This window comes from Giraffa tippelskirchi, chromosome 10 (assembly GCF_054371585.1).
Source record: "Giraffa tippelskirchi isolate mGirTip1 chromosome 10, T2T-mGirTip1v1.2.pri, whole genome shotgun sequence".
NCBI classification, from domain to species: domain Eukaryota; kingdom Metazoa; phylum Chordata; class Mammalia; order Artiodactyla; family Giraffidae; genus Giraffa; species Giraffa tippelskirchi.
Window position 1 is genome coordinate 137737754 of NC_137284.1, and position 19505 is coordinate 137757258.

Sequence of the window (19505 nt, forward strand, 5' to 3'; positions counted from 1 at the left end):
AATATTTTAATTAGTATGAAACATCTGGAATGGACCAAAGACACTATTTCCATCCATTAGGGACTTCGTGCACTTTCATAGAAATTAGACAGCCTATGGGACCACCTATTCCCATCTTTAACTATTAGCCTCTTGAAACCTTGGATGACAAAATGCCTACTGCTCTCAACAAACAGATATATTCTATTTGAGTATTTAAACAACTTCACCTAACCTTAGAAAACCATTAACTCAGATTTTGGACTCTCAAGGGCAGAGCCAAGGTTTTATTTATTTTGGGTCCATAGTATGTGAGCAAAAATTGGTGACCCCTACAGCAGTGTCATTTTCACATCTGATCCACTTGGCTAACGGACTGAGGCAGTCTCCCTTCCTTGGCTCTGAGTACCTTGCCATGGTATTATTCTTTTCTGATGGATGTAAGAAGCCCAGAGGTCAGGGAAAACGAAGACCTCCTGCTCTCATTTCAGCAAATCTGTATGAGAAAACTCAGAGAAGTCAGGCTCAGTGGGAAAGGAAGGATGACCTATCTCATTGTTGTGAAGTGGTATTATTTCTTTATTTAAAATTTAAGAAAATACATATGTATTTTAATATTTTATTATTTGTTTTTGGCTGTGTCAGGTCTTAGTTGAAGCATGTGGGCTCTGGAGTTGTGGTGCATGGGTTTAGTTGTCCTGCAGCATGTGAGATCTTCGTTCCTAGGTGAGGGATTGTACCCACATCCCCTGTGTTGGCAGGCTGATTCCTAACCACTGGATCACTAGGGAAGTCCCTGAAGTGGTATTTCTAGATACTTCTAGCAGCAGTTGGTGGTAAACAGGTATTAACTTGCTAAGGAGGCATGTCAAAGAAAGCCCCAGATCTTCCTCTCTCCCTCTTGCCCCAGGGCCATCAATAGAATAAATATCTTACAGGCATGCTTCTTTATGTCCTCTAGGCTCCCTGATGCCTGGCAGGAAATCTAGGAACCTTCTGTTTACTCAGGAATACAAATAAGGAACTCCTGTAGCCAGAAAGATATTTGTTCAGGCTGAAAGTGGACAAATTGCTAGGCTGGGATGCGTGCATGTTAAGTCACTTCAGTCATGTTTGACTATTTGCGACCCCATGGACTGTAACCCACCAGGCTCCTCTGTCCATGGGTTTCTCCAGGCAAGAAAACTGTAGTGGGTTGCTATTCCCTTCTCCAGGGGATCTTCCTGACCCAGGGATCAAACCCATGTCTCCTGAGACTCCTGCATTGTTCTCCCCTCCCAAGTCACTTCAGTCGTGTCCGACTCTGCGCGACCCCATAGACGGCAGCCCACCAGGATCCGCCGTCCCTGGGATTCTCCAGGCAAGAACACTGGAGTGGGTTGCCATTTCCTTCTCCAATGCATAAAAGTGAAACGTGAAAGTGAAGTCGCTCAGTCGTCTCCGACTCCTAGCGACCCCATGGACTGCAGCCCACCAGGCTCCCCCATCCATGGGATTTTCCAGGCAAGAGTACTGGAGTGGGGTGCCATGCCTTCTCCGTAGGCAGGTTGTTTACTGCTGAGGCTGGGGGAGGCCTGCTAATTAATAGCACTGGCCCTGAAAGGGGTTTCCCCTCCTACTCTTTGCCAGGGCTGCAGGGTAGGGGAGAGATGTAAGTGTCAGCTCTACGGGTCAGAGGTCAATGGTATCATAACCTTTGGAAATTAAACTGAAAGATTAAGAGGAGGCAGTCCAGAGATAACTTTTCTTACTCCCATAGAAGGAGAAATAATAACACATTGATCAGTGTTTCCCTGGGTTGCTCAAACCTGATGGACCGTTTGCTCTAGTAGTATCAGGATTTCTCTAGCACTTGAATCCAAATTTGTGGACCATTCCTCAGCTATTACCACCATCTATATTTGAGCAATGTGAGATTCAGAGTAAAGTTGTTGTTTAGGATTTAATGGCCATGTATTCTAAATCTCTGTGTTTTTGTTAACACCCTCAACTGTCTGTCAGATTTTTCAAGATCTCAACACCCAAGGTATTTCTGTGGTCTTGGGAACCAAAAGGTCTCACTCTTACTGCAAAACTGTCTTCCAGAGTCAAGCTGCCTTCTCCTTTCATATATGGTAAATTTCTGAACATGTATATATACAAAAGTTTACAGTAGACACATATTATAATTAGCATATTTTCAATGAGTGATAACCTTTCCGACCCAGGGATTGAACCCGGGTCTCCCGCATTGCAGGCAGATGATTTACCACCTGAGCCACCAGGGAACCCCGGTCTCCCACATTGCGGGCAGATGATTTACCACCTGACACCAGGGAATCCCAGTAACCTTTCTACTCAAAGTCAAATGACAGCATTAGGCTATATCCAGGAGCTTGTCAGAAACAGAATCCCTGGCTCCACTCCAGACCTACTGAATCAGAGTCTGCATTGAACATGATTCTCAAGTAATTCACATGCCCAGTAAACTTTGAGAAGCACTGAGCTAAAAATATATTTACTAATTATACCTCACCTCATCATCTTTTAGACAGGTGTTCTCCACCCTGGTTATACATTAGAATCACCCAGGGGTTTTGCAAACTATTGATGGCTTGGGTTCCACCCCAGACCAATTGAAACAGAATCTGTGAGCACTGGCTTATAAAGATCTCAGCTGATGCTAATGGACAACCCAGGCTGAGAATACTTTAAAATTTCAGCTGCACCATGCAACTTGTGGGAATCTTAGCTCCCCGACCAGAGATGGAACCCAGAACCACAGTAGTGAAAGTACCGAGTCCTAACCATTGGGCAACCAGGGAATTCTCCCTGAGGACACTGTTTTGAACGCAATTTCCAGTGCAGTTTTCACAGTGTTTTATATGTGGATAAATTCTCCATGGATCTCTTATCTTTCTGCACATCCAGATGATCTTTTCAAGGATGTTAGAACAGTAAATAGCTTTGGAGGATGGAGATAATGTTCCCTCTGGAGTGAAGGAAACAGTTGTTTACTGTTCAGTATAGTAGAATAATCATCATATTCAAACTGCATAAAAATAAAGACAAAGAAAAAATTTTGAAAGCAAGAATGAGGAAAATTACCTTATTACTTACAGAGCAACAAGCATAAGAATTACAGTGAAATTGTCAGAAACTGTGAAAGCAAGAAGAGTGTGGAGTGAAATATTTAAAATTTTAAAGAAAATAAGACAAACTTAGAATTCCTGCCCTGTGAGATTATCCTTCAGGACTGAAAGAGACTCAAAAAGGCTATACAGTCTTGAGAAAAGAACACAGATGGAGGTATCCTGCTCCCTGATGTCAAACTATACTACAAAGATCTAATAATAAAACAATATGGTACTGGCAAACATAGACACACATACCAATGGAACAGAAGTGAGAGCTCAGAAATAAACCTATATGTGTAAGGACAATTTATGACAAAGGAACAAAGAACATACAATGGAAAAAGGATAGTCTCTTCAATAAGTAGTGTTGGGAAAACTAGATAGTCATATGAAAAAGAATGAAACTACACCACTGTCTTACACTGTACACAAAAGTTGACTCAAAATGGATTAAAGACTTGAATGTACGTCCTAAAACCACAAAATTGCTAGAAGAAAACATAGGTAGTCCCTAGTGGCTCAGGTGGTAAAGAATCTGACTGCAATGCTGGAGACCCGATTTCGATTCCTGAGTCCAGAAGTTCCCCTGGAGAAGGGAATGGCAACCCACTCCAGTATTCTTGCCTGTAGAATCCCATGGACAGAGGAGCCTGACTGGCTACAGTTCATGGGGTCACAGAGAGTCAGATGCGACTGAGCGAGTAACACTTAACACTCAACCTCAAAGACATCTAGTGATATCTCAGTAACGTTTTGTGGATCTGACTCCAAAGGCAACAGAAACAAAAGCAAAAATAGACAAGTAGAACCACATCAAACTAAAAGGCTTCTGTATAGTGAAGGAAACTGTCTTATATTGAAAAGGCAACATATTGAATGGAGAAGGTATGTGCAAATCATATATCTGATAAGGGGCTAATACCCAAAATATTGTGTTGGCCAAAAAGTTTATTCAGGTTTTCTGTACCATTTTTAAAAAAATTAGTTTATTTATCTATTTTTTAACTTTACAGTATTGTATTTGTTTTGCCATACATTGACATGAATCCACCATGGGTGTACATGTTTTCCCCTTCTAGAACCCCCCTCCCACCTCCCTCCCCATCCCATCCCTCCGGGTCATCCCGGTGCACCAGCCTCGAGCACCCTGTATCATGCATCAAACTTGGACTGGTGATTCGGTTCACATATGATAATTTACATGCTTCAGTGCCATTCTCCCGTATCATCCCACCCTCGACCTCTCCCATAGAGTCCATAATACTGTTCTATTTATCTGTGTCTCTTTTGATGTCTCGCATACAGGGTTATTTTTACTGATTAACTAAATACCATATATATGTGTTAGTATACTGTATTGGTGTTTTTCTTTCTGGCTTATTTCACTCTGTATAATAGGCTCCAGTTTCATCCACCTCATTAGAACTGATTCAAATGTATTCTTGTTAATGGCTGAGTAATATTCCAAACCTGAATGCACTTTTAGGCCAACTCAATATATATATAAAGAACTCATATAATTCAACAAAAAACAAGCAACTTTGATTAAAAAATTGGCACAGGACCTGAATAGACCTTTTTTCAAAGAAGGCACACAGATGGGCAACATGCATGAATAGATGTTCAACATCACTAATTATTAGGGAAATGCAAATCCAAAGCACAGTGAGAGATCATCTCCCATCTATTAGAATGGCTATCATTGAAAAGACAAGAAATAACAGATGTTGCAGAAGGTGTGGAGAAAAGGGAATCCTCATACACTGTTGGTGGGACTATAAATTGGTGCAGCCACCATGAAAAGCAATATGGAGGTTTTTCAAAAAAATTAAGACTGTAATTACCATTTGACACAGCTATTTCACTTCTGTGTATTTATTCAGAGAACATGAAAACATTAACTCAAAAAGATACACCTCTATATTCATTACAGCATTATTTACGATAGCCGAGATAAGGAAACAACCTAAGTGTCCATTGATGGATGCATGGATAAAGAAGATGTGTGTATACAAAATGGAATACACTCAGACATAAAAGAGAAATCTTGCCATTTGCAACAACATAGATGGATCTTCCCTGGGTGTTCATTGGAAGGACTGATGTTGAAGCTGAAACTCCAATACTTTGGCCACCTCATGCGAAGAGTTGACTCATTGGAAAAGACCCTAATGCTGGGTAGGATTGGGGGCGGGAGGAGAAGGGGATGACAGAGGATGAGATGGTTGGATGGCATCACCGACTCGATGGACATGGGTTTAGGTAGACTCTGGGAGTTGGTGATGGACAGAGAGGCCTGGCGTGCTGCAATTCATGGGGTTGCAAAGAGTCGGACACGACTGAGTGACTGAACTGAACTGAACTGAACTGAAGATGGATCTTAAAGGTATTATGAAATAAGTGAACTAAGTCAGGGAAAGACAGATACCATATGATTTCACTCATATATTGTATCTGAAAAAATAAATGAACAAATAAAACAAAAATAAACTCATAGAAACAGAGATCAGATTAGGGGCTGCCAGAGGGGAAGGAAGTTGAGAGGTGGGTGAAATATAGGGAATGGGGTCAACAATATCGTGATGACTGTATGGTAACTGTATGGTGTGTATGGTAACTGTATAGTAACTAGATTTGTGATACTTATTTTATGGTATATACAGATGTTGAATTATAATGCTGTACACCTGAAACTTATATAATAATTAAATGGTTTAGTTACTAAGTCATGTCTGACTCTTACCTACCTATGGACTGCTAGGCTCCTTTGTCCATGGGATTCTCCAGGCAAGAATACTGGAGTGGGTTGCCATTTCCTTCTTCAGGATAATAATTAAATATCAACATTAAAAAAAAGAGTGAGGGGGTGGCAAGCAGAGAGGCAAAAAAAAAAGAGGAAGAGGACTTCCCTTTAGGTCCAGTTGTTAAGACTCTGGGCTCCCAGTGCAGGGGGCACTGGTTCAGTCCCTGGTTGGAGAACTAACATCTCACATGCCAGGCACAGCCTGGCTTAAGACATTAAATAAATAAATAAAGATGAAAGTTTCTTTAAAAAAAAGTGAAGAAGAAATACTTTTTCAGACAAATCTGAGGCAATTCATTGCAGCAGGCCGGCTCTGCAAGAAATATTTTTAAAAGTTTTTCAGGGAGTAGGAAAATGACATAGTCTATATAAAGAAAGTGAGAGGAATAAAAGAAGGTAAAATATTTTATTTTTCTTACTCTTAATTGATCTAAAAGATAACTTTAAAAATAGTAACAATTAGATTACAGTTTATGGATATGTGAAACATATTGTATTTAAGCAATGTTATAAGGGGCAAGAGGAAGAAACTGAAAATATTCTAAAGTACCCACACCACATGTGAAATAGTGTTGTTTGAAGGCAGACATAGAATAGTTAAAAGTGTATGTTGCAAATTCTAGGGCAATTACTAAAATAATTTTTAAAAGAAACATTCTTGATATGCCAAGGGAGAGGATAAAGTGGAATTCTTTGAAGAAAGAAAGTCGCTCAGTCGTGTTTGACTCTTTGCGACCCCATGGACTGTAGCCTACCTGGCTCCTCCATCCATGGGATTTTCCAGGCAAGAATACTGGAGTGGGTTGCCATTTCCTTCTCCCGGAGATCTTCCCGACCCAGGAATTGAACCCAGGTCTCCCACATTGTGCTGCTGCTAAGTCGCTTCAGTCGTGTCCGACTCTGTGCGACCCCATAGACGGCAGCCCACCAGGCTCCGCCGTCCCTGGGATTCTCCAGGCAATACTGGAGTGGGGTGCCATTTCCTTCTCCAGTGCATGAAAGGGAAAAGTGAAAGTGAAGTCGCTCAGTCGTGTCCGACTCCTAGCGACCCCATGGGTCTGCAGCCTACCAGGCTTCTCCACCCATGGGATTTTCCAGGCAAGAGTACTGGAGTGGGGTGCCATTGCCTTCTCCACTCCCACATTGTAGGCAGATGCTTTACCATCTGAGCCACCAGGGTAGTTCTTTGAAAGGCTCAATTAAAACAAGAGAAGGTGAGACTTCTCTGGTGGTCCAGTGGTGGGTGATCCCAATACAGGAGGTCCTGTATGATCCCTGGTCAGGGAATTAGATCCCACATGCCACAACAAAGAGTTTACATGCCACAACTAAAGATCTTGCAGAACGCAACTAAGACCCAGCACAGCCAAATAAATAAATAAATATATATTTTAAAAAACAGAGAAGGCAAGTAAAGAGGGGAACAAAAGAAACAAAAACAAGTATAACAAATAGAAAACAGTTACAATCATGGTAGATATCACTACAGATATGTATGTTGTTGTTCAGTTGCTCAGTCGTGTCCTACTCTTTGTGACCCCATGGACTGCAGCAAGCCAGGCTTCCTTGTCCTTCATTATCTCCAGGAGTTTGCTCAAACTCACGTCCATTGAGTCGATGATGCTATCCAACCATCTCACTCATCCTCTGTCACCCCTTTCTCTTCCCGCCCTCCATCTTTCCCAGCATCAGGGTCTTTTCCATTGAGACAGCTCTTCCCATCAGGTGGCCAAAGTACTGGAGCTTCACCTTCAGCTTCAGTCCTTCCGAGGAACATTCAGGGTTGATTTCCTTTAGGATTGAATGGTTTGATCTCCTTGCTGTCCAAGGAACTCTCAAGAGCCTTCTCCAACATCACAGTTCATCACAATTCTTTGGCATTCAGCCTTCCTTATGGTCCAACTCTCACATCCATACATGACTACAGGAAAAACCATAGCTTTGACTAGATGGACCTTTGTTGGCAAAGTAATGTCTCTGCTTTTTAATATGTTGTCTGGGTTTGTGATAGCTTTTCTTCCAAGGGGTGAGCGTCTTTTAATTTCATGGCTGCAGTCACTGCAGTGATTTTGGAGCCCAAGAAAACAAAGTCTGTCACTGTTTCCATTGTTTCCCCATCTCTTTGCCATGAAGTGATGGGACCGGATGCCACGATCTTAGCTTTTTGAATGTTGAGTTTTAAGCCAGCTTTTTCACTCCCCTCTTTCACCTTCATCAAGAGGCTCTTTAGTTCCTCTTCACTTTCTGCCATAAGGGTGGTTGTCATTTGCATATCTGAGGTTATTGATATTTATACTGGCAATCTTGATTCCAGTTTGTTATTCACCCAGCTATATCAGTAATAGTTCACTCCAATGATAGTTCGAGTCATATTGACTCCAACTATATCAGTAATAAATTTAAATGTGAATAGTCTAATACAGCAGTTGAAAGACCAGAATTGTCAACTGGATAAAGAAGATCCAACTTTTAAGTTACCTGCAAGAAACCCACTTTAAATACAAAGGTTCAGATATGTTAAAAGTGTAGTGATGGAGAAAGCTATTCCATGTTAACACTAGTTAAAAGAAAGTTGTAGTAGCTGTCTTAATTACAGACAAAGCGGACTTCAGAAAAAGGAAACTTATCAGGATTAAAGAGGGGCATTATATAACAATAAAGAATTTAACTTTCCAAGAATATATAATAGTTCTTAGCATGTTTGCACTTAACAGTGTTATAATTAATGAGACAAAAACTATAAAACTGCAAGGAGAAATAGACAAATCTGCTATCTGGTTGGGAATTTCAAAACTCTTCTTTCAGTTGTTTTTAGGTTAACCAGGCAGAGAATCAAAAAGAATATGGTTGACCTAAACAGCACCATCAATTGGCTTGATCTAATTGACATTTATGGAACACTTCATCCAACAGCAATGGGATACACATTCTTTTCAAGCGCTCATGAACTTTCACTAAGATAAGCCACATTCTGGGTCATATACACACAAAAATCTCGTGAACTACCTGGTGGTCCTGTGGTTAGGACTCCATGTTCTCACTGCCAAGGACAGAGGTTCAATCCTGGATCAGGGAACTAAGATCCTGCAAACCATGGTATGACCAGAAAATTTAAAAAAACTTAACAAATTAAAAAAACTAGAAATCATAGAAGATTTCAGATTCCTTACACTCAGGATTCCTCTCCTATAATTTGACGTATTGCCTGGGCAGATGTCATTTGACTCTCTTCGTAGAAAACAGGGCTCAAGGAATTGGCACTAGTGCTGATATTACCCTGAGTAATAAAATCCTTTGTGACCCAGGGTTTTGTATCTTTTGCTGGTGTCCATGAAACAGTGGCAAGACAACTTAATTTGAAGTTGGGGTAAAAATTGGACCTTTCAGTGTCCTTGACAACATCTTTTATAGTTTTAATCTTTTCCTGTCCAAATCAATACCTAGCTACCTGGGTTATGCAATGAGTGTCCAAGTGAGGCTATTTGTTTCCAGAATGTTTATTTCTATTCATGTTTATCTCAGTTGCATCAAGTTTATCTCCACTGTTTAATCATTGGCACTACAATTTTCAGTTTGTTATTTTCCATTTTTACAAAATGTGGGCAAAATGTACAAATAATGCCATTTGGATGAAATTAGGTAAGGTGAGGAGCTAAATTGCAGGCACCCCCCCCCACCCCCAGCAATTCCTTCTGTTGCAAAAGACGCTGAATTCAGCACATACAGGAAGTGTTACTGTGCAATTGGTGTAAGTCAAGGAGAGCATGATCCTTGACCACAGTCCTTCAAGGTTCATAAAGTAAACATGGACCCAGAAGTAGTCTTAAAAGTCTTGATCCCAAGGCCTACCATGGGGAAGATGGTTCTAATGCTACATGACAAAAAGGAGCAGTGAAGATTCAATATCTTGGCCACACATTGGATTCCAAAGGCAGAACCTTGATGTATGTTGTGCTATGCTAAGTCGCTTCAGTCATGTCTGACTCTTTGCAACCCCATGGACTGTATTCTGCCACGTTCCTCTGTCCATGGAATTTTCCAGGCAAGAATATTGGAGTGGGTTGCCATGCCCTTCTCCAAGGAATCTTCCCAACTCAGGGATCAAACTTGTGTCTCTTAGGTCCGGCTTTGGCAGGCGAGTTCTTTACCATTAGTGCCACCTGGGAAGCCCGAACCTTGCTCATAGCAGTGCTCAAATAGCTTTCCCCCCCTCATAATATGTTGATTTCAAAAACAGGGAAATCCTCTAGTATCTGTCAACATTGATTTAAATAAATTTTAATTAAAAAAAACCTCAACACTATGTTAGAAAAGAGGTACTCATAGAAATAAAGGCATGACAGTGTGAGATTTTTCAAAATCAATTAGTGCCAGATCATTAGGCCAGCCTTCTTCAGATTTTTTTTACCCTGCACTCCTACAATTAAAAAGTTTTTAGTACATCACACTCAATATATGTAATTACATATCTATAAATTCTGTATACATACCATTGTATTATCATGTATTTTATAAAACACAAAAATTGAAATAAAAAGTATGAGATAAAAATATACACTAGAAGTCATTAATTTCTTCCTTTCTCCCCAGTAGGAGTGAATGCCTAGCTTTGGAAATCATTGGCTTTGATTGAAGAAGGCTTCTATAACTTTGGAAATCATTGGCTTTGATTGAAGAAGGCTTCTATAACTTTGGAAATTATTGGCTTTGATTGAAGAAGGCTTCTATAACTTTGGAAATCATTGGCTTTGATTGAAGAAGGCTTCTATAACTTTGGAAATCATTGGCTTTGATTGAAGAAGGCGTCTATAACTTTGGAAATCATTGGCTTTGATTGAAGAAGGCGTCTATAGCTTTGGAAATCATTGGCTTTGATTGAAGAAGGGTTCTAATGCACATCTCTGATTTCCCTTGAGCTTTCTAATAGCTTCTAATAGTCTTGTAAATGAATTCTTGCCTCTTCAAGCCACACCAGGGGGTAGGAAAACTACAGCCTGCAGGCCAAATCTAGTTCCACTTAGTTTTGTACAGCCCCAAAACTTTTTTATATTTTTAAATATAAGAAAGACTATTCAGTGAGAATACTTCCTCTGTCTTACCTCATGCCCTCCCTCCCCCCCTCCCCGCCCTGCCAAAGACTAAAATATTTACTGTTTGGTCCTGCTGGTCCACAGACAGGGAAGGTGCCTGGTCACCTTTGCCTTTCTTCCACACAGTAGGGTCTTCACCTGCTCCTCCCAGGGTTGTATAGGGAGCTCCCCAGCTGTAGGGGTGGTCCCTGGCTGCAGCTACACCCCTGGCTGCAGATGCCTTTCCTCCAAAGAGTAGGAAGTGGGTTCTTGGGTTGTGGCTGCCAACCCTCTGCCTCACTGGGGAGCAAGCTCTTGTCCTGTGATCTGGGACACCTCATCATCATTTGCTGGGTGGTCCTGGTGTGGCCAGACCCTCAGCCACACTATGGTGAGATCTGTGGACTGGGGGCCAGGGAATGTCATTGGGCAAACCCTCTCCCCTTCAGGGACTGAGTGGAGATGGAATAGAGCTGAGGTCTCCCATTAGGTGGCTGAACTGGTAAGGCAAAGGGAGGGTGTATTGCAAGAGAGAGGAGGCCAACTGGATGCCTAAGTGGAGGCAGCCATGCGGCAGAGGGTGACCCAAGAGCCTGTCATCAACTGCTGGACCTAGGTTTGGGGATGGACACCAGTTCTGGGGGAGGGGAAGGCAAGACCCTGATATCCAACGATCATACTCAAGTATGATACCATGTGAGGTCTCTGACTGTGTGTGATAAGAAAGGAGTCCAGTAACTAAAAGTGGGGAGCAGAACAGAGCAAAGATTTAGGTTCAAGCTTGTGGATGCAGAGCTGCTAGATGCAGGCAAGGACAAAGGCCATGTGAAAGCAAGGGTTTGTTTTCCTAGGCTTTGGGCAGTTGGTAGAATGAGTGGATCAACATAATCAATCAATAAGTAGGTCCTGGACAGTGCCTGGGCTGTTTGCAGATATCCTGGGGTCATACAGATGGAAGACACAGCCCCAGCCCACGATGAGCTTGTTTCGTATTAGACGGATGCTTGTGAAGAATTAGAATTTATATGGTGTGTGATGATAGAGGGAGGCATGAGGTGTGACTGGAGATATGGTTGGTCAGCTACAGCTTCCCTTGTGGGGATGATCCAAGTGTGGAATTTTTCAATAATAAAGTTGATTTAGAAACTCTAGGCTAGAGCAGCCTTAACCCACTGTATGGTGGGTCATTGTTTTCTTGGATTTTCAGTTCTCAATTTCCTTTGAAAGCACCTGTTTGGCATATTTCTGAAAGGTGGGATAAGCCTGTTTTCTGTTAATTAAATCACATTTTGAGTGTCCTGGGGGAATTATGTTAAGAGACTGTAGTAAATCCTCTTGTTAGTCAAAGAATTCTTTTGTACTGTGAATGATGATACTCGAGTTTTTCTGTTGTTTAAGATTACATTTGATGTATTTATTTCCATTAAGGACCCAAGGAGGAATTTTGGAAATTAAACATAATTTAGTTTGTGAGTTTTATTTGGAAATGTTGGAGCACCTCATGTGATCTCTGGAGATCCTTAGGGAGGTCTCTAACCAGAAGTGGGAATTAATACTTTTAATGAAGAAAAGATCCGGGGTAAGAATCAGATTTCCTGCAACCTCTTCACCCTGCCTTGGATGGTTAACTCCTTCATTCTCTGCCTAACTTAGCTTGAATTCCAGTCTCTCTCTCTCTTTCTTGTTTTGAGCTTAAATTTTTTTGTGTGTGGTAAAATACACATACCATAAAATTTACTACTTTAATCGTTTTTAAGTGTATGGTTTAGTTGCATTTAGTACATTCACATGTTGTACAACCATCAGCACCATCCATTTCCAGAACTTGTCATCTTCCCCAACTGAAACTCTGAACCCATTAACCACTAACCCCCTTGACCCTTTACCCCCACTGCTGCTGCTGCTGCTAAGTCGCTTCAGTCGTGGCCAACTCTGCGACCCCATAGATGACCGCCCACCAGGCTTCCCCATCCCTGGGATTCTCCAGGCAAGAGCACTGGAGTGGGGTGCCATTGCCTTCTCCAGTGCGTGAAAGTGAAGCCGCTCAGTCGTGTCTTGACTCTTAGCGACCCCATGGACTGCAGCCCACCTGGCTCCTCCATCCATGGGATTTTCCAGGCGAGAGTACTGGAGTGGGGAGCCATCGCCTTCTCCTTTACCCCCACTAGCCCTCAGTAACCACCATTCTATTGTCTCTATGCATTTGACTATTCTAGCTATCAAATGCCACTTCTAAAACTTCATTTTTACTTAAATCAATTTTACAGCATATGGTTTAAAGAGTCAAGTAGTTCTACAAGACTTGTAAAAAGCAGCTGAGTCCTGCTCCCCGTTCCTTCTTCCCGTGTCTTGCTCTCCAGCAACAACCAAATTGAATTCTTTTAGCCTTGACATTCACATCCATAAACCTCGATGTGGTGTTTATATTGCTACTTCTTGCTTTTTTAAGTTTTAGGCATTTTCTATTGATTTCTCACTATGAAAAATAAGGATTTAGCTTTCCCATATTACCTTTAAAATAGGTTTTACTATGAAGTATATGTACAAGAGCCTGTGTAAAACTTTCATTGCCTGTTGAAATTAACTCTTTTACTCACCATTCAGCATTAACAAGAACAAACACACCTTAGAAGCCTCTTTGCACTCCCTTCCCTTCCCCAGATGAAACCACAAATCCATGATAATAATTTCCTTCCTTTTCCTTGTAATATCAGCTGTGCACATATTCCTGGACAATATATGGTTCTATCTTACCTGTCTGAACATATATAATGGAAACATACAGTGCATGTTCCAATTTGGCGTCTTCACTCAACATCGCTGTTTTGAGGTTTGTCTGCTGGATGCATGTAGCTGTAATTGGTTCATTGTCTCTCCTCTGTTGTATTACAGCTATGTCTCCATTTTAGAAATACAATCTTGGACATAAATCTTGCTGCACAGGCACAAGAGTTTCTTTGGGGTGTAGAGCTGGGTGTGGAATTGTTTGGGTGTAGGATATGCGGCTTTACTAGGTAACAACTGTGTTCTGAAGTGATTTCACCACTTTAAAGCTCCACCAGGAGTGATGAGAGGTGCTCTTGCCCTCAACTCTTGGTATTGACTGACGTTTAACTCTTGACAATTTGGTGGTATGATATGGTAGTTTCATTGTGGTTTTAATTTTCTTTTCCCTGATTACTAAGTATAATTTTCATATGTTTATAGATGATTTGTGAGTCTTCTTTTGAGAAATGGATTTTTGTGTTCTTTGCCCATTAAAAAATGATTCACAAATGTTCTTTTTATATCATGGATATTGTTTTCCAGTTTTATGTATTACCAAAAAATCCTCTCAGGTTGAGGCTTATTTTCTATTCTCTGTTGCGAAGTTCTTAATTATAATGTAGTTGATTTTACTCATTTTTTCCCTTTATGGGAAACTTTATAGTTTCGTTTTTTATTTTTTGCCTTTCAAATCTTATTTAGAAAAATTATTACCTATTCCAATGTCATAAAATATTGTTTATGTTGTCTTCTGAGAGTGTTATAGTTTGTATTTTACATTTAAGTATTTTATTCTACCTGGAACTGATTTTTGTATGTGGTAGGGTTGAGATTTAATGCCGTTTTCCTCGTATAGATCTATGGTTGTCTCAACAACATTTACTAAATAGTCTTTCTGTTCCACAATGATGTGCAGTGCCAAGTCTGCAAAAAAACGAAGTTTCCAAATACGCTTGGGTTTGTTTCTGTTATGTTCTGTTTATCTGTGCCAATACTATGCCATCTCAATTACTGTAGTTTTGTTTTATTTTTAAATTTTTGCTTATTTATTTATTTTTGGCTGTGCTGGGGCTCCGTTGCTGTGTGGGCCTTTCTTGAGTTGTGCGAACGGGGGCTACTCTCTAGCTGCAGAGCACAGGCTCTTGGGCACATGGGCTTCAGTAGTTGCGGTTCTCAGGCTCTAGAGCACATGCTCATATAGTTTTATAATATTAGTGTCTGATATAGAAAGTTCTCCTAATTAGTTCTCCAGGATTGGCCTGACTCTTCTTATGGCCTTTATTTTTTCATATACATCAGCTTATGAAGTTGTGTGGGCTGTTGGGTTTTTGATTGGAATTATACTGAATCTCTAAATCTATTTGGGAAGAATGTAATTTTATGACATTGAATTTTCTTATCCTACGATAAAGTAAATCTTCAGATTTATTTCGAATTTTAGCATTTTTCAGTAAAGCTTTATAATTATCTTCAGGAAGGATTGCACATTTTTGGTTAGAATAATTCCTAAATATTTTTATATGTTAAAAATTCTTGGGAAATTGAAAGTAGTAGTGACCCTCTTGTTTCTGATGATGCCTTTTGCCTTGATGTTTATGATGTTTATTTTTATCTTATATTAATAAAGCTACAGATATTTTCTTTTGGTTAACATTTACTTGACATATCTTTTTTCCCCCACTTTTGACTTTTAGTTTCTTTAGTTCTTATGCTTTAAGCATAGCTCATGTGAACACATATAGCTAGGTTTAAAAAGTCTATTCTGATAATTTTTGTCTTGTACAAGAGACTTAAAATCATTTACATTTAAAATGAAATATGTATTTAGTTAAGTTTCTTCTTTTTATGCTCTCTTTGTCCTACTTTTACCCCCTGCCTTTTTAACCTTCTTTTCTCATCTTTTGATTTATTTTTCCCCCTGTATTTTATTTCATCTTTACCCTTTCTACCTGTTTGGAAGTTACTGCTTTAGCAAATTGAACATACATACTTAATCTAAGTCTAGAAAATTGTCACTATCTACCCTTTCTTCCAACAGTTCTAGGTTAAAACACTGAAACACTAACTCTAATTATCCACTTGCAAGTAACTTGCTATTATTGTGCAGGATTTAAAGTATTGATGTTAAGCAATCCAGGGAAAAGTATTTTCCAAGAATTCATAACAATAAGTAAACCTCTACATGAGTCTGTGGTCTAAATTTATGCTGACTATGCTGTCCAAAATAATTCAAGCAAATAATTTAATTTAGAGTGATCTCAGGTTGGTAGTGCCCCCCCGCCCCGCCCCACACCGGCAACTCATAAAAGTAAATACAAATCCTCTCTGGAGGAACTCAACTTCAATCTAGGCCTCAAAGGAATTCCACAAATAAAGGTTCAAAGAAAATGATTGACTCACAGATAAATGGCGCAAGAAAACAATGCACTTTGAATAAGAACCAGCAGAAATAATATGCAGTAGACATAGACTTGCAGTCTTCAGATACTGCAGTTATCTGACACAGATTCTAAAATTACTAAGTTTTATAAGTTTAAAAAAACAAACAAGAAGTTCTAAAATAGATAAGAATTTCAAGTCTTTTGGGCTCAAAAAGAATCAAATAGAACTTTCAAAAAATGAAAAAGGAATATCATATTGTGTTGACTATAAAGTAAGATTGTAAGATGCAGCATAATTTTATGGGCCATCAAAAACACTGCCAATTATCATTCAAGATGCCACTGATTGTAAGATGCTCCTGGATTGCAGGGGTGTTTAAATCTGAGAGAAAAGTTGTTTCAGAATTGATGAACTATATAAATTGAAAGTTAAAAATCTAGCAGATTGATTAAATTACAGATTAAGCTCAGCTGATGAGAGAATCAGTTAACTGGACTAAAGAAACAGTGTTCAATATAAGTAAATTATCCAGATTGTAGCCCAGAGAGACAATGAAATAGAAATATGATAGAAAGACTGCGTCTTAGAGGATAGAATGAGAGCACAAAACATATACCTAATAAAATTCCAGGAGGTAATAAAGAGATTGGGTAAAAGCCAATGTTAAAAAGTATAATGACTGAAAAATTTATGAGAATAGTGGAAAGATAGCTATCTCCAGGTATAGGAATCCAATCTCAAACAGGATAAACCAAAAGAAATTTGTATCTAGACACATTATTGTGTATCTGAAGAATACACGAAGATAAAACGCAGAACATCAAAGACAAAGAGGTCTTCAAAGCAACCAAAGGTAAGATCACATACTAAAGAACAGTAAATAGACTAATTGATTACCTTTTAACTGTGAAAGTAGAAGCTAGAAGATTGTGGGATAATGTTTTCAGTGTGTTGAGAGAAAAACAATAATCAACCTAGAATTTATACTCAGTGAGACTCTTTCAAGAATTAAAGCAAATAAAGAATTTTCAAACAAATAAAAACAGAGAGCTGTTTTTTTTTTTTTCTGCTAAAGGAAATATTTAAATATATACTTCAAGTAGGAGGAAAATGACCCTAGATACAAGGTATATTCTTCTAAGGAGGAAGATCAAGAACTCTACAGAGTTGAAAGACCTCTACTCTTCATGGGAAAAGTTTGCTTACCTCTCATGGGTCTTGCTTTTACTTCTTTTGGGATCTGTGGATTCTTACTTTCATGCCAACCCAGTGAGGCATTAAGAAAAGTTGTATTAAAAATATTTTATCTAGCATTTTTCTTATTTCATTTGAGCAGGATTGGTCAGGTATATGCAGGAGGTGAAAGTCCTTTTAACAACTTCTTTAGGGTAACTCTCCCTGCATCTTCAGTCTATATGGAATCTATGTTACCTGACCTTCTGGCACATTGTACCTTCCCCTTGTAACACATACATCAGCTATATTTTCACATTTATTTGTATGCTCTTTCAATTGTCTTCTTACCCCAATAGAAACCTAAGGGCCAGATCTGTGTCACTCTATTTTATTTCCACACCTTAGCAAGTGCTTGGCCCATAGTAAGTATTCAGTAAGCATCTATTGAGTAAATAGTATCTACTTAGACATTATCTAATGTCTAACTAATATCTACAAATAAAAATTAATTAATGAGTAATTAATTTTGAGTGAGAAGCCAATGTTAGGTCTTAAACACAGCTATGTGTCTCTGCTTCAGATCCAGCCATGGAGTCAGTACTTAGGGCTGGTGAATTCCCACAAAAATGTGCTGTCTTATAATACGGCGCTCATTAGTCACATGTGGCCATTTAAATTATTTAAATCAACTAAAGCTAATTAAAAATTGAAATTCCTCAGTCATGCTAGCCACTGGTGGTTATCCTATTGGATACTGCAGACATAGAACATTTCCATTATCACAGAAAGTTCTATTGCATGTGCTGCTGTAGAATTCTCAAGAATTCTTAACTGTGCCTCTGTCTCTCTTTTGCTCTTGCTCTCAATCTATCTCTGTCTCTTTCCCCACCCCTAAAGCAAGTGCAGGAGTTGTCTTATTATTAGTGACTTATAATGATGCTTTTGAACAAGAAGATGCTGGGTACTTTGGGTGACTAGTACCATCCCACTGTTTTTCTTTTAAATTCCTGAGCTATTGTTTACTAGTATATTCTTTTATTCCACATTTCTACTGATGCTGAATGTTACTTGAGTAGAAAGCCTAATTGCTTTCTTTTCTAGGTCCTTAAACTCTTTGCTAATGTTTCAGTCTGAGAGTTCTCAAAGCCAGGGTTCTAGGAGAGTTTGGCATGTCTGAACAGCTGAACTGCGAGATAATGGAGTAGGTCCGGTGGGGTGTGGGAGCAGGGCATTCTCTCAATAAAAGAGCTCTCCTCTCTGCACACATGGCCGGTTAATTGGCCATTCTGGGAAAGCATGGATGGGGAGGGGGGCTTCTGAGAATCACCGGTGACAGTTAAGTGGCCTTTTGTTGACGTCCTCTGCTGAACAACTTTGTTGGATTTAGTCTCTGCCTTTCCTCCACCTCCTGCGGATTTTCTGTTAGATTCATCATTTACCATTCAGGCATCATCTTTCACTTTCTCCTAATATGACTGCTTTGTATGCTGGACTCTGCTTTATTCATACTGCTCCCAGACCATAAAGGGGGCTGTGTGGGGCTTCAGCAGATTGAGAAATTGACTCTGCTCTCTGTTGAGAACTATAATAATGACTGCAGTGACCTTCATGTCTAGCAGAAAATGCACTACCTATTCTGGCGTAATGGTGACCACCTGAAGACAGCGAAAAGGGACCCTTCACCGAATTCCTTCTCATAGAATAGACATTTCCTTTGTTCCTCACTCCATTTTCTTCTCTCCCCTTCTCTCCACTGCAGCTAGAGCCCTGACCTAAGATGCAGCTGTGACTAAGAGCTAATGCTTTAAGATAATAAGACATTCTATTTTGCAGGCTTTGCCAAGCCAATTCACCCAAGTTGCCTCATCTAATATCCCCCAGAAAACCCTGTGAGGTAGGGAGGGGACATACTACTAACCCTATTTGACTGATGAGTAAGTTGAGACTAGAGAGACTAGGTCAGTTGCCCCAGATCTTTTAGACAGTAAGTGAGTACCCAGCTCTGTGTCTAAACCCGGCGTTGTTTCAATGGCATCCACACCCTTATGTTCAAGGATCATATGTGTGAGTGGATGGGGAGGGAGGAGGAGCACAAAGAAGAGATTAGCAGAAGACTGGAAAGGAGCGATTTCCTTGGACCTGTGACTTCTCTCAATCTTTCTCTGGAGATGGAGGATTCGATATTCATGGCCCAGTAAACCTCTAGGAAGGAAA

At 39.9% G+C, this 19505-nt stretch overlaps 1 protein-coding gene across 2 annotated transcripts in view; it reads left to right on the forward strand.

Moving 5' to 3' along the window:
* LOC145524536 (carboxypeptidase A4-like) overlaps positions 1-15384 on the forward strand; it is a 100884-nt gene extending 85500 nt beyond the window's left edge. Inside the window, exon 13 of one of the 2 annotated variants that reach the window (XM_081537042.1) lies at positions 10489-15384. In XM_081537042.1, coding sequence (XP_081393168.1) covers positions 10489-10505 — 17 coding nt within the window. In that variant the 3' untranslated portion in view covers positions 10506-15384. The remainder of the gene's footprint in view (positions 1-10488) is intronic. The other variant, XM_081537043.1, reaches the window with a different exon arrangement.
* The last annotated feature ends 4121 nt before the right edge of the window (positions 15385-19505 follow it).